This window comes from Astatotilapia calliptera, chromosome 23 (assembly GCF_900246225.1).
Source record: "Astatotilapia calliptera chromosome 23, fAstCal1.2, whole genome shotgun sequence".
Classification (NCBI taxonomy): domain Eukaryota; kingdom Metazoa; phylum Chordata; class Actinopteri; order Cichliformes; family Cichlidae; genus Astatotilapia; species Astatotilapia calliptera.
The window spans coordinates 22,149,237-22,163,201 of NC_039323.1; the positions used below are offsets into that span (position 1 = coordinate 22,149,237).

At 41.9% G+C, this 13,965-nt stretch overlaps 1 protein-coding gene across 1 annotated transcript in view; it reads left to right on the forward strand.

Moving 5' to 3' along the window:
• LOC113016400 (receptor tyrosine-protein kinase erbB-4) overlaps positions 1 to 13,965 on the forward strand; it is a 364,753-nt gene that overhangs the window by 261,534 nt on the left and 89,254 nt on the right. The window contains exons 10-14 of the mRNA XM_026159217.1: positions 13 to 86; positions 840 to 930; positions 3,222 to 3,427; positions 6,707 to 6,839; positions 10,983 to 11,076. Of these exons, the coding sequence (XP_026015002.1) occupies positions 13 to 86; positions 840 to 930; positions 3,222 to 3,427; positions 6,707 to 6,839; positions 10,983 to 11,076 (598 nt within the window). The remainder of the gene's footprint in view (positions 1 to 12; positions 87 to 839; positions 931 to 3,221; positions 3,428 to 6,706; positions 6,840 to 10,982; positions 11,077 to 13,965) is intronic.

Here is a 13,965-nt window from a genome sequence, read left to right on the forward strand (position 1 = left end):
ACTTCTCTTCAGGGATATGTATCACGGTATTGGGCCTTTGGACCCTGAGCGCCTCAACGTGTTCCGCACCGTGAAAGAGATCACAGGTAAGACGGCCTCACTTGGAAACACTGAATACAAGAAGAATTACAGGGTGTGTTTGTGCATGCGGCCGTGTGAATTATTTGGCCTCTAAAGTAGTGAAAGAAAGCTTTAAGAGGACAGCAGATTTTTGCCAGTAAGCTCAAAAAGGAGCTCTGGTGCATATAATGTTATTGTGTGTGTGCAATATCTCCATAGTTATACGTTCTTTCACTGTGTGCTGCTGCTGCTGTGTGCATCCTTGTGTGTGTACTTATTCATTAGCTATTAGAGGCCTTAAGGGATGAGCAATACCTCGTATACAAACCCTTTTGTCATATTAAACCGCGACTTGCAGTTGAGCCAAACAGCTAATGGAGTGAAACTGCATTTTCATAATGAAAACCTAAGCAATAAGAAAGAGCAATGGCCATTCTATCCCAGCCATTTCCTGCTCCTATCCCTTTTAATGTCATTTCCACAGATGCTGATTTGATATAATCTGTCATTAAAGGCAACCAGACAAATTGTGCAGAATATTAAATCCATTCTTTTAATTAGCAATATTAAATATTAAATATTGTCTTCTGCAAGCGCATTTCCTACAAAGAAAAGGGTTTCTTGCTTGAACTTCAGAGCAGCTCCGTGATCTGAAACTTTGGATGTAGGCAACAGAAGGGTTTTTATCCGTTGCTCATTATTTTTGTGCTCCTTCATCAAATACCGCCACATACTAATTAGCACATGTTCAACCACTTTGCCTGACATGTCTTCTTTAGGTTACCTCAACATCCAATCCTGGCCTGAAAACATGACAGATCTTAGTGTTTTTTCCAGCCTGGCTACCATTGGAGGCAGAGCTCTTTACAGGTATGTTTGCAGGCATGCCCACACTAACTTTCTTCTGTCCATCCATGGATTTTCTTCCACTTATCCATTTCAGGGCCGAGAGACTAGATTCACCAGATTGCCAGGCTGTTACAGGGCTAACACATAAAGACAGATAGCCAGTCCTGTTCACAGTTAAACCTACAGCCAGTGTAACCAGAATTTGAAGGCAGGACCTTCTTGCTATGACCTGACGCGATACCACGCTGCCAAAATTGGACCATTGCAGGATAAATCATTTGGGTGCACTTACACTTTCCCTCTAACCATTGGAAGGCTTCCCTGTGAGTAAACTACGGTAGCTGCCCCAAGAAGGCATTTAACTATCTCTGAGTATTGTTCACAACAGAGGAGCAGGTGGATTGTAAAAAGTTGGATTGTTGGGATGTCAGCAGTAACGTGGGTATTGTACTGGACTATTGTGGTGAAGAGAGACAGTTTCCAAATCACCAGCCAATATATATCCAACCCTCACATATGGTCTGGGATAGTCACTAAAAGAATACATCTGTTAAATGCTGGAATTAGTTTCCTTTGTAAGGTGGTTGGCTGTACCTTAGAAATAGAGTGAGGAGCCCAGACATCCACAGGGAGCTGGGAGTAGGGCCACTCCTCTTTTGCATTGAAAGGAGCCAACTGTATTGGGTTTGGGCTTCCAATCATGATGCATCCTGGACAAAAGCTCTTAGAGGTTTTCCAGCAAAGCCCAGGTGGGAAGACACCTTTTAAGACCCATGTTTACATCTCATCTGGAAAATGTCTAAGACAGAACAAGGATGTCTATAATATCCTGTTTGCCCACGTAACAAAACTGGATGGATGTTGCAGGTTTGCAAATGCGTGCGTCTGAGCGAGATCAGTAAAGAGGAAACACTGCAATATCACCGCTTTCTGCTCATTCATTACTGAGGAGTAATAATAAATTCCACAAAGCTATACAGCATACATTTAAATAAATTAAAATAAAGCCATTATACTCACTTAACTCCAGAGGGATTGTTCATATTACACTTGTCTATAGACAAAATGCTTGTGAAATAAATGTAGTCAAACTTTTCTTTCCTTTCTGATCGTTGAAAATGAAACAGATGCTTAAAATGATAAGACTCCGGGACGATATCAACATATTTGCATGTCAGAATATTCCGAATAATTGATGAAACGTCTGTATGTGACAACATCCCACCTTGATACACCTTGAATTGAGTTGCTATGGCATCTAATATGCTGTTTGATGCATGCAACTTTTCAAAAATTGTAGACCAGTGTTATCAGCTGCCCTTGTCAAGGAGAGACCTCGTAGGCTGCAAAATGATGTCACAATTCTGCAGAAATAACCATGTTTGAAGCCTGCAGCTAAATTATAGTATTTCTATCTTTGCCAAAGAGGTTATGTGATTGGTTTGTGCTGGCTGTCTGTTAGCAAAATTACTCAAAATAGTGATGCACAGATTTGCATTTGCCAGAAGAAGGACTTAGCTCAGCTGGTTCCTGGATTCTTTAGAGAAAAGTTGGCAAAATTGGCCATTTCGAGCATTTTATGGTCTTTTTTCCGAGAGCATCATCTAATTTCCTGCTGTTTCCTCTTTTCGGATGCTCGCCGTTGGAGCTGGTGAGCCACCGGCAGGTTTTTGCTCACAGAAGCTCTTTGAAGCGCTGTTGTCACACAGCTTTGATTTGCCCTGTTTTGATAACAGGTTCTGTGTTTGCTTGCAAGTGACAGATTCGAGAGAGATAGTGCTGCAGAGTCAAAGGAGGTCCAGTCGTGTTTTGTAAATGCCCATGATGTACATGTAGCTCAGCAGTGCTCGAGTACAAGTCCGAGCTGGAGAAACCTTCTGCATCTGCAAAAGTTTCTTTATGTCTGGTATTTCTTTTTTTTTCTAACATTACATTTTTAATAGGAGTTTTTTTTTCTCTAGCTTTACGTGACTTCTTGTTCTTCTTTTGTCTGACTCTTAGCTTAACTCTTAATCCATTTTCCCTTTCTCCCCTCATTACTGTTCCTCTCCATCATATATTTTCACCCCACCCTCTAACCTTGTCTTTTCCTTTCCTTCCCCCCCCCTCCTAAACCCTCAATTACTCCTTCATCCTACTTTCTCTTCTTCCATCTTGTTAAAATTGCTTTCCAAATCTTCTTGTGTGCTTCCAACTATTTCTTTTAAATTTGTTATTTCTCTCTGATTTCCTTTCTTCTCCCTACTCGTCCCCTCTACCCCTTCTCCCTTTGCCATGACTCATTTCCTTTTCTATTCTCTCTTCTCTTTCAGTGGAAGTGGTATTTCTCTTTTGATCTTGAAGCAGCGTTGGATCTCCTCACTCCAGTTCCAGTCGTTGAGTGAGATCAGCGCCGGGAACGTCTACATCTTCAACAACAGCCGCCTCTGCTTCTATAACACTATCAACTGGACGTCGCTATTTAGGACCCCGAGCCAAAAAGTCCTCGTCCGTAACAACCAAGATCCAAAGGAGTGCAGTGAGTAGATGTGGTGTTAAGACTATTAAAGTTTTTAGCTTTTGCAGACCTCTGCACCTTCTGAGGGAGGAATCAGAGTTTAAGCAATATTGCATCATTACGCAGTGTCTTAGCTACATAATTAATCCAAAATGGTTCAAATTTTGATGCCAAAGTAGGGTTCTGAATAGTTTTTAAACCTTTCAAGAACTCCTGCTCTCCTGTTTTTTCCTCCACGTAATCGTACTGAGTGTTTCAGGAGGGGTGTGAGCAGCACCACTCAGAAACTGTAGTTTTATTGCATTTTGACTATTGCTAATTTGGGTTTGGCTGGTGTTCAAGTTTGAGAGAGTGTGACAGACAGGCTGTGGCTGCCAGGAAAACTAGGGAAGGTTCCAGGTGAGGTGGACAGAGCGCGTGGCAGGTTGGGAAAAACAGGAGAGAGGTGACGGGAAAATGACATGAAGCTGAGAGTGGCAAAAGAAAATGTGGCAGCAGGAGACAGGGTGGTGGTGGCAAATGAGATAAAGGACCCGAGTCACGTGGAAGCAAAGAGCTACTGAAGAGGCCGAACAACACAAGGGACAAACTTGGCTGGGTCAGTGTTCAGTGTTAGCAATGACCACATCTGGTACACACACATTTCATAACAAAGGGGTCAGTTAAAAGGATGATTGGATGGATAAATTGCTGGAGTAATTTCTGAGCACCGGTTCTATGTGAGGACAAGGCCATGCGAAATTTAAATTGCAATGAAAGCCGATTGGGTAAAAGTGATGTGCTAGCTGGCTAGTTTTTGTTAGCTGCTAGCATCTGCTTTTTGGACTAGTTCATGTGAAAGTTACCTGCAATAAAGTAGACAGGATACGTTTAGAGTATCTTTTAGAACTTTAAAGTGATTGACTCTCAGTGTGGGTTGGATTTTAACAGTATAAATGGTAAATGGTAAATGGCCTGTATTTATATAGTGCTTTACTAGTCCCTAAGGACCCCAAAGCGCTTTACATATCCAGTCATCCACTCATTCACACACACATTCACACACTAACATTATAACATTAAAAGTTAGTGTAAGTTACTCTTTAATGCTACACAGATGAACTGAGCAGTCTGTCAGAGTGAATGCGTCTCCGTTGTGCAAGTGCAATGCAAATTTCATCCACTATATAGTGCTCTAAGAAATCCTTATGATGCATGAAAAATCAGTGTACAGTAATAAAATCACTACTACTCATCCACATCAAAAGGAGTCAGCTGAGGTGGTTTGGGCATCTGACTAGGATGCCTCCTGGGTGAGGTGTTACATGCCATTCTACGAGGAGGCCCTGAGGTAGACCAAGGACATGCTGGAGAGATTACATCTCTCTCTGTTGACCAGCATAAACCCCACATAAACTGGAGAAGGTGGCTGGGGGGTGAGAGGTTTGGGTTTCAGCCAGTCCCAGACAAAAGGCAGAAGATAGATGTATGGATGAGGGAGTGACTGAAAAAGTGGATGATTTAACCACAGCCACACAATATACTAAAAGAGAGAGAAAAAAACAGCAGCCAGAGGCACAAGAAAAGGGAAAACAGTAGGAATGAGACTAAACGACAGCCATAGCCATGGTACCATTAGCACTCTAATTACCTCTACCCCAGTATTACACACTGACTTGGCCAATTTCATGGGAACTGTCATGCCTTAAAGGTATGTTAAGTATAATGCTTGCAATGGGAAGTGGAGGCGTGATGGAATGAACAAATGGCAAATAAAGGGACATATTGCTCATATGATTCCACAATACCCAGGGTAATGAGCTTATTTATAATATTTGTGAGGATTTGTTAGAGGTGGTTGCCACTAGAGCTTTCTGTGTCTGAGATGGAGATAACTAAGCCGCCATAGTTTTTCACGGTCCTGCCACACTGCGGTTCATATCATTAGCCAGTTAATGAGTACGGTGTGTGTATTAGAGATCGATCGATGGCACCTTACACAGGTCTCTTCATTAGGCTCAACCCACTGTCTACGATTGACTGTTCTTCTGTTGACAAAGGGTTTGGCCCCCACCAGGCGACACTCCCGGGGATATGTGTGTCACTCAGCGATTGAGTGTGATGAGCATTATTGATTGTTGTGGTTCAACAGGAAAGGGCGGGGGGGTTACAATTATAGTGGATGTGTTCTTTAATGGCAGAGATGTGGGGAATACCAATGTTTACTCACTCAGGTGGGCAGAAACATACAGCAGTTTGAGCTTCCGATAGCTGTAGAAAAAAAAATATAAATGCAGTCCATTTACAAGCACTGACTTATCTCCTAGGCATGAATACAGAATAGATATACACACATTGCTACATTTATACACTTATAATTTGGGACAGGCAGCAATGTTATAGACATCTTAAAGAAAAGACATTCTGCCAATGAAGTCTGTGGGTTCCCCAAGAATCAACACTGACTTTCGACAGTCTTGTGATCCATTTCGCCAACTTTTTTCATCTTGTGCCACCAAGGGGTCAAAGATGAAAATGTGTTAATGTCTGTAACTTTTGCACCATTCTTAATTTTTAGATTGAGAAGACAATTGCATCAATTATTGGAACAAACCGAGTTCAGAGGACTGTACAACCAATTTTATGTTGTTAAAAAAATAACACAAATGATCTTCAGGTATACATATGTCCCTGCTATCAAAATAGGAGGCAGAGTTGCCATACAGGAAGTGACGTGAGCAACACTTCTATCAAGCCAAACATTGGTGATCCTAGGACCCAGTTCTTGCAATTGCATTTCACTTTTCACAGTCTCACTGTTTATTGCAACAATACTAGCAAAAGCCACCAACTACTTAACAATCATTGGGGAATACATGTTTTTCCTTCATGTCCACTGGTTGCTAACCAGTTGCCAACCAGTTTCTAGGTCTGTGCTGCAGGACCCTAATTTGTTTAGTACTGATATGTGTAGAGATGTTTAATAAAACTGTTAAGCACTTTGGTAGAACTTGAGAATTTTAAAGTTATTTTTGTGTACAAGAGGACAAAATATAGTGCCTGTATCTGATCGTACTGTGGCGTATCCCAAGACACAGACATTTCGAGGTGTTACGTAACCACAATATATAACTGATATATAATTGATAGCTGATAGCCAGACCAAGGATCATCAAAGATATAAGCTGGATATTAGCCACATACACACTTAACAGGTGATCGTACCCCAACACTTGTTTAATGTGTTGACACCAAACATCCTCCCTGTTGTCTTTAAAAGAAAATTATACTATTTTGACCATTTGAACATTCTCCTCACAGTCCAACAACGAATGGTGTGTGACCGAATGTGTTCGGACGATGGCTGTTGGGGACCAGGGCCAGACCAGTGCCTCTCTTGCCGATATTTCAAGCGAGGCCGTACCTGCGTTCAGTCCTGCAACCTTTTTGATGGGTGAGTAGTCGATTCATTCAGTAAAAGTCCTTTCCTTCCTCTGACACATTCTGAGCAAATGTTGTACGTGGGTCTGGAAATATCTTTGAGTAGATCTGACTTAAACTGTGAAAGAATAAAAAAAAAACAACACATTTCTGATCATTGTGGTCCCAGGAAGCTGGATTAATTCCTCAGCAAACAGCCATACGTGACAAGCAGCAGAAATAAAATCAATTTAAACTGTTTTAATGCATGAAAATGAAGTCAAAACATCCTCAAGGGCTCTGGAGGAGGAGAGTCTAATTGCTGATTGGCATGAATGTAATGAGATGAACCAATAAGGAATTTTACAGTGCGAACAGTCAGAGGAACATTTGGCTGCATATTACACCCACTGTCCAAACTCAATTTAAGTATACACCATTGTTGAAGCACATTTCATTTCAAATCACCCATTTGGACTGACAGACATGAGTGTTTACTGCACTGAGCAGGAAAATGAAGCAAGCTGTTTCCGAGTGTCCTCACAATCCACTGATCTTTGCTGTGAGTAATTGCATTCAGGTCATCCCTCTATGTTGCCAAGAGGCACATCAAAAAGATCACTGCCAACTCACCTGGGGAGAAACCCTCCTTTGTAGACGTAGTTTCCAGCCTTTTTCTTGCTGTTCTCGAATGAACGGGGAGATGCTGTGAATCGCAACACTTGAAAGCATCCATCTAAAATAAGACTGTACCGGCAGCATCTGCCACAAGATAAATATGACTTTTCTTCCAAGCGGTGTGATGTCAGGCTCGTGTTTTCCTCAGGGGAAGAGGAGAGCGCGTGTGTAAGTGTGTATGAGAGCGAGCAACCCTCGGTCATGTTGACTTGTTGCTGGTCCTTTCCTGCGCCGTTTGTGGGAGGGAAGCTTTGAAGTTGCCGGGGAAAACAGCTCATAGCGAAGGCTTTGAAGAAGACGAGGAAAGGCGCATGGCAGGGAGCGGCTGAACCACACTTGTTTCCAATACTGTAAATACAGTCAGTCACAGTGAGGAAATGCAAGCAATATTCAACAGGCCCACTTTTTGTTTTGAGTCACTGGCCTGACTTGTGGAATCAGAACATCCATAACCCAAAGGCCTGGTGTAAGAAGTGTCTACCTACCAACAAAGAGTGCTGAGTTGGTATTTACTTGCTTTTACTGTACATTGCTTAAAAGCTGCTAGGTGTAGTCCCTGACTGGTTGGCAAAGATTCCTGGCAGTTTCTGGCTCCTGCTGGGTGAAATTGGTCGAAAACTACCGTACTATCTATTTCAACTACTATCCGCAGGGCAGTACAACTTGATAAAGTGCGAAACAATGTAGACAGTTTGCCTTCCAAGTAAAAGTTGTGGCACTGAGGCACTTTTTTCTGTAAAAGTGAACTTTTTTTAAATTTCTGGCTTGTGTTGCATTTTTCACAGTTTGCAGCTCAGAGAGTAAGTGCACAGTGTTTGTAGATGAGTCCATCCCTTCATTTCAAAATACGACTGCAGCAACATGCGACTGACCAAACTTTTTACCAACCGCTTCGAATACTGGTCAAGGAATCTTCCCCAGTGACTGGAGTTTGCCATGGGGTCACTGTGTTTAATATCATTATTCTTGCTATGTACATTTTCTTTATTCTATGGCATGTGTCTTTAAGATTGTAGAAGTAGATACAAATACACTGTTGAATTGTTGAAGAAAGTCATATCATCTGCATAAAAAAGCCACATCATGGCATATCTAAATTGATTTTTTTTTAAAAAGTGGGTACAGCCAATACTGTTCTGTTACGGTATGTGAGTTATATATAGTTTTCACCTTTAAAAAATCATTTTAGTCTTATTTCCACAGTCTGTACACTAATTTAATGACTGGATATGGACAGCAGATTGTCATAGCGCTGCTTATTTTCAGCACTTTTGCTGTATGCAGCATAGATTTGCTTAATATTTCACTTTGTTCTGAAGCTACTGAACTGTATATCTCTCAAGAATTTAGTGTTAGCTCATTAAAAATGTTCTCGGGATGGTGATTTTAAACCTTAAGATTCTTCAGCTCGTTCTTCTTCTGTGTTTCCATTGTTAATGAGAAGAGGCACTAATTCCCTTCAGTTTATACGTCTGTTGAATAAAACAAAGAGAGAGCAAAGGAGTTTGGGGGTGAGCAGGGAGGACTGAAATGCAATCCCACTGGGGTTGGGGGAGGAGGGAGGGAGGGAGTGAGTGAGGGAGGAGCTGAATGGGTTTAATTAAAAAAAATTTAAAAAGTTGCTTTGGTGGGTTGACCGTGCTGTGGCTATTTGGATGTTTGGATTTCTGAACAGCGGCCACAGCCCTGCTTAAATTCCACCAAAACAGGACTAATCCCCCATCAGGTCATCCCCCCAGTGGGGCTTTGGCGCGCACTACCAGCTGTGAAGGAGGCCAATCAGGAAGAACGGCTTTGAAGGAATGGAAATGACCCCAGAGAGCATGACTGCAGAGGTCTTTGTCTCTCACCCATTCTGCTCCATGTATCTTTTCTTCCACCTCAACCAAGAAAAGAGATATCTCTCCACTGCCTGGGCCTTTTTTCCCCCTAAAGGATTCCCCTGCATAGTGCCTCGGAGCGAGGAATCTAATTTATTTTGGAACAAGGGAAAAAAAAGCTGGGGGAGAAATGCAAAGAGAGCTATGGGAGTTTCCCACTGAAAACATCATTAATAAAAGGACCATCTGTAGCTTACACACTCTGCTTTTTGGATGTGTCAGACAAACTGTTGTGATCATAAAGAATCAATAGGACCATTTAAAGAAAAACTACCCTGAAATAAAGGCTCAGCAAAGGGAAATCTGGGATTTTATCTTCATTTTTATTGCCTTTTAATGTGATCTGAACACTAGAGTGTCAGGATGTTTAGTTTCTCTTTTTTTTGTTGCTTTTAAAACTACCGAGTCTAAAAGGTTTTCATCTAATATTACCCACATGAAAATGCATAAAAACCCACATACCCGCAGGAGATCCAAAATTCTCAGTGCCACATCTTATAAAAACAGCTCACAAGGAGGAATCTGTGGACTCTTTATTCCACCCCAATAGCATCACATGCAAATATGAACAAAAATCATGCACGTGCACGCGCGCACATATACAGTCCCTTTCATTATCCCGCTGCTGTGAGAAAGAGGTTTTTTTGTAACTGGGCGAATCCTCCTCTGAGAGCGTCTGTCCTCTGCATTGGCTGATCGATCCCTCTGATGTGAAAAGTGGTTTTGATCGGCAGCAGTTGTTATTGACAGCAGCCTGCCTCCGCCCGCCCGAGACGCCGCACTTCAAAAGTGAAGATAATGCGCTTATTCGGACACAAACAAGACAGGAATTTTTAGATTGAGAGTATGCGAGTGCACACACACAGACACACACACACACACACACAATCACGCACAGAAACACACCAATATACACATATAAGGATTCAACAGTAAGGCCTGGGGCTATGTGGAGCTCTTGCCAGGGTAATTGCAGTGTATAAACCCAATATCGAGCTCTATTGTTTACTTTCTTTCCCCTCAGAAGCGAAAAAACAAAACCAACATAAAGTACACATTAACCGGCTGACTGAAGCGTTTTAGACATTGCAGGAACCGCAGTGATTCTTTGATAACGGGATGAAAAGAAAATGTGTTTGGCTTTTTTTTCTTTTTCTTTTATCACACACTCCCTCTGTCTCTTCACTCTGGTCCTATCAAAAGCAAACTCCCTCTCTAAATGCCCTCTCCGTGGCCTTTCATACCATCTTTCCCGTTCCTCCTTCCCTCCCACCATCTCTTCTCCTGCTTCCTCCACCTTCCACACATCCCCTCATGTTTGCCTATGATTTAAAAAGACGTTCATTATTCATGGACTTTCTCTGTAAGCATATTGACCATACTAAGCCGTTAACCTGGTCAAATAGTTTTAGGTAGCTCGCTGCCCTGCATGCCCCTTCAGCAGAGGGCACTGCATCTTGGAGATGACCCAGATAAACCGGTTGTTGTATCACACTTGATTTTGTTGAAAAAGGCCTCAATGTACAGCTCGTACTTGCGGCATGCTCTTAATCAATATTTCACTGTGCTCTCAAATCTATAATACATGCATTCCTATTTTCATTTTTCTTATTTATCAGGGAAGAGCGTGAATTTGCCAATGGATCCGTGTGCCTGGCGTGCGATAGCCAATGTGAGAAGATGGATGGAAACACTGTGACATGTCTCGGTCCGGTAAGACCCTCAGTCTCAACTTCCTTTTTACTTAAGAATACATTTTATAAATACAGGAAATAAGCTGTTTAGATTAAAACCACTCCTCATTTTTCTGTGCGAGATAGGGGACTATCTTCTACGTGCCAAAGTGGATTTCCAACTTATTTTGCTTTGTTTTGCACACAGGATTTCCGAAGATATAAGTACTGTTTGCAAAGGTGAATGGTAGGTTAATGGGAGGGATGATAAAGTACTGTAGCTACTTTTGGAGGCATGCTTTTGGCAAGCACCCATGCACACAGTCAAAAAAAAAGCAAAATGAGATTAGATTCTGACCTTCCGGTAAAGTCACTTTTAGAATGATCGCAATACGACTCTCCAAAATGTTTCCTTGCTGAAATGTCAGTGGAGAACATGCACATCTGCATGCATGTGCACAGAAATTGTACGCAGCAACACCAAATGCAAACAAATCTGCTCATGCAAGGCTGCAGCTGCATCATTATCATGCTAGGGTATACGCCAGTGCTCGTATCAAACCTGCAGGGACGCCCAGAAAAGGTTGCCAAACGTCTCAGGAGTTGCAGGATGATTAAAGGGATTGGAAAGCAGAAGAATCCACATATGCCAAAAATAATCTCCACAACATAACTGCGGTAGTTTTTGCTAAAATTCCTGTGAATTACTATATATTTTCTGTACTTTGTACTTGTAAAAAGCATAAAAAGAAAATATAGTAAGCTGACAAATCAGTCTAGATGTTGTAACTGAATACAGATCTCAGGACATGATCAGAATTATTGTCAACTAAAGTCTAGAGACTGGTCAACGACCCTCTGTCAGCGATGTGTATTCCTTGACCGTTTGCTAAGCGGTTCCTTGAGGTTGCTGGCTGTTGACAGGTGAAATCCTTCACAATGAGGATGCTGTACCAAAACCCTCCTTGTGATTTGTTTGGTTACCAGCAGATTGTTTGCAGACAAGTTACTATTCTTCATATAAAACTACAGGTGATTGCAGCAATCACCAACGAATTCCCGAGGTGTGGTGAAAGTTCGAACCAGAAACAAAGAACATTTCCCTTCAGTGGAAAATGCGTGCCTTACTACAGCAATTTTTATTTTGAAGGTGAGACAGCTCACCTTCAAAATAAATATTTTTAAATATACATATGGATGACACCAGGGGCCAGAAAAAATACTGAAAGAGCAAGACATGAATTCAATTTCAGCGTGATTCAATTCAGTTTTATAGATCTAGCACCAAATCATAACAGCAGTTGTCTTCAAGTGCTTTATGTTAAAAGGTAAAGACCCTACAATAGTACAGAGAAAACACCAACAATTAAACAATCCCCTTTGAGCAAGTCCTAGGCAACAGTGGGAAGGAAAAACTCCCTTTAAAGAGGAACAAGTTTCCAGTAGAACCAGGCTCAGAGAGGGGCAGCTTTCTAACACGATTTGTTGGGGGTGAGGGGAGGAAGACAGGACAAAGACACTGTGGAAGAGAGCCAGAGATGAAATGAGATAAACATGACTGAGTGAAGAGGAAACACTCAGTGCATCATGGCAAGCGCCCAGCAGCCTAGGCATATTCTACTGTAACTAAGAGAGGATTCAGAGTCACCTGATTCAACTATAAGCATTATGAAAAAGAAAAAGTAGAGAGGGTGTCTGTCTCCCGAATCCAAACTGGGAGCTGGTCCCACATCCTATTACAGCACTGCACTCTGTTCCAGTTAGCTCAGTAGGACGACCCATTCTCTCACAGATGTTTATAAAGGCAGACTGTATGGTTAGGTACTTGTTTTTATACGCCTCTGTCAAATGGATTGAAAACACCTGAATTCAAAGATATGGCCATTTGTGCATATTGTGTATGTGACTTATTCTGCGTTATCAAGACGTGCGAATTTGAAACCAGGTACATCCACGTGGTTATGAGAATATCCTTGGAAACTTTTTCTGAGCTATTTCAAAACCCCTGGACTAAATTACTTGTGCTCACATACAGTATAGAGTGATTACATCCAATAATATCCATTACAATACTGTTATTTAATTAAATTACCTGCTTGTTGTTTTTTTTTCTTTACTATGATGAATTCTGAATCCTGGTGGCATAAATACTGTAGTGGGACAAATGTGGGTACGATCTATAACTGTACAGGAAGCTGATTTTACAGCGCAATGTTTCATTACGAAAAAGTTGCATCTAATGTGCAGCATGACTTGTTTCACGGATTCTAGTGACTGTGTGACTAACCTTTTATGACTGTCTGAGGGAGAGAATAACAGATGAAGAGAGAGAGAGCAGCTCCTCAAGGATGCGCAAAGGCTGGTGACGTTGGGATGCTGGTCACAGCTGAGCAGTGAATAACACCAGAGTCAATCATCCACGGGTGCTCAGTCACACGCAGACGCACATGCGCAGTGTCCACGGACATACTTAAATGCATTCGGACATCTGTATGCATCTGCCCTGCTCACACACAGACACGCAACTACGCAAAGTGAGCATAATGTTTATTGATGGTGTGTGTCTAAATGTGTCAAGTGGTGAGAAGCTGTCCATCAGGTCGCCGTGGCTGTCGTTAGCAGCAGAGCGTGGAGCTGAAAAGCCCAGCCGCCAGAATGCAACTTGTTCTTCACAACACACACATACACACACCTCTGTGCAATTTTAAGCTTACACTTTTGTCAGCACTTCGTGCACACGCAAATAGACATTCACACAAAGTGTACAGTCAGTTTTCCGCTCCCATTCTAACTTATTCATGCTCCTGCTGCAGCTGAGCTCGTGTTCACTTACCTCTTGTCGTCTCCTCCATCACTTTCAGTGTGCACTTTTTTTTGGCACAACCTGACTCCCTAACCATTTTCCCAGTTTTATCAGGGATACAGTGGA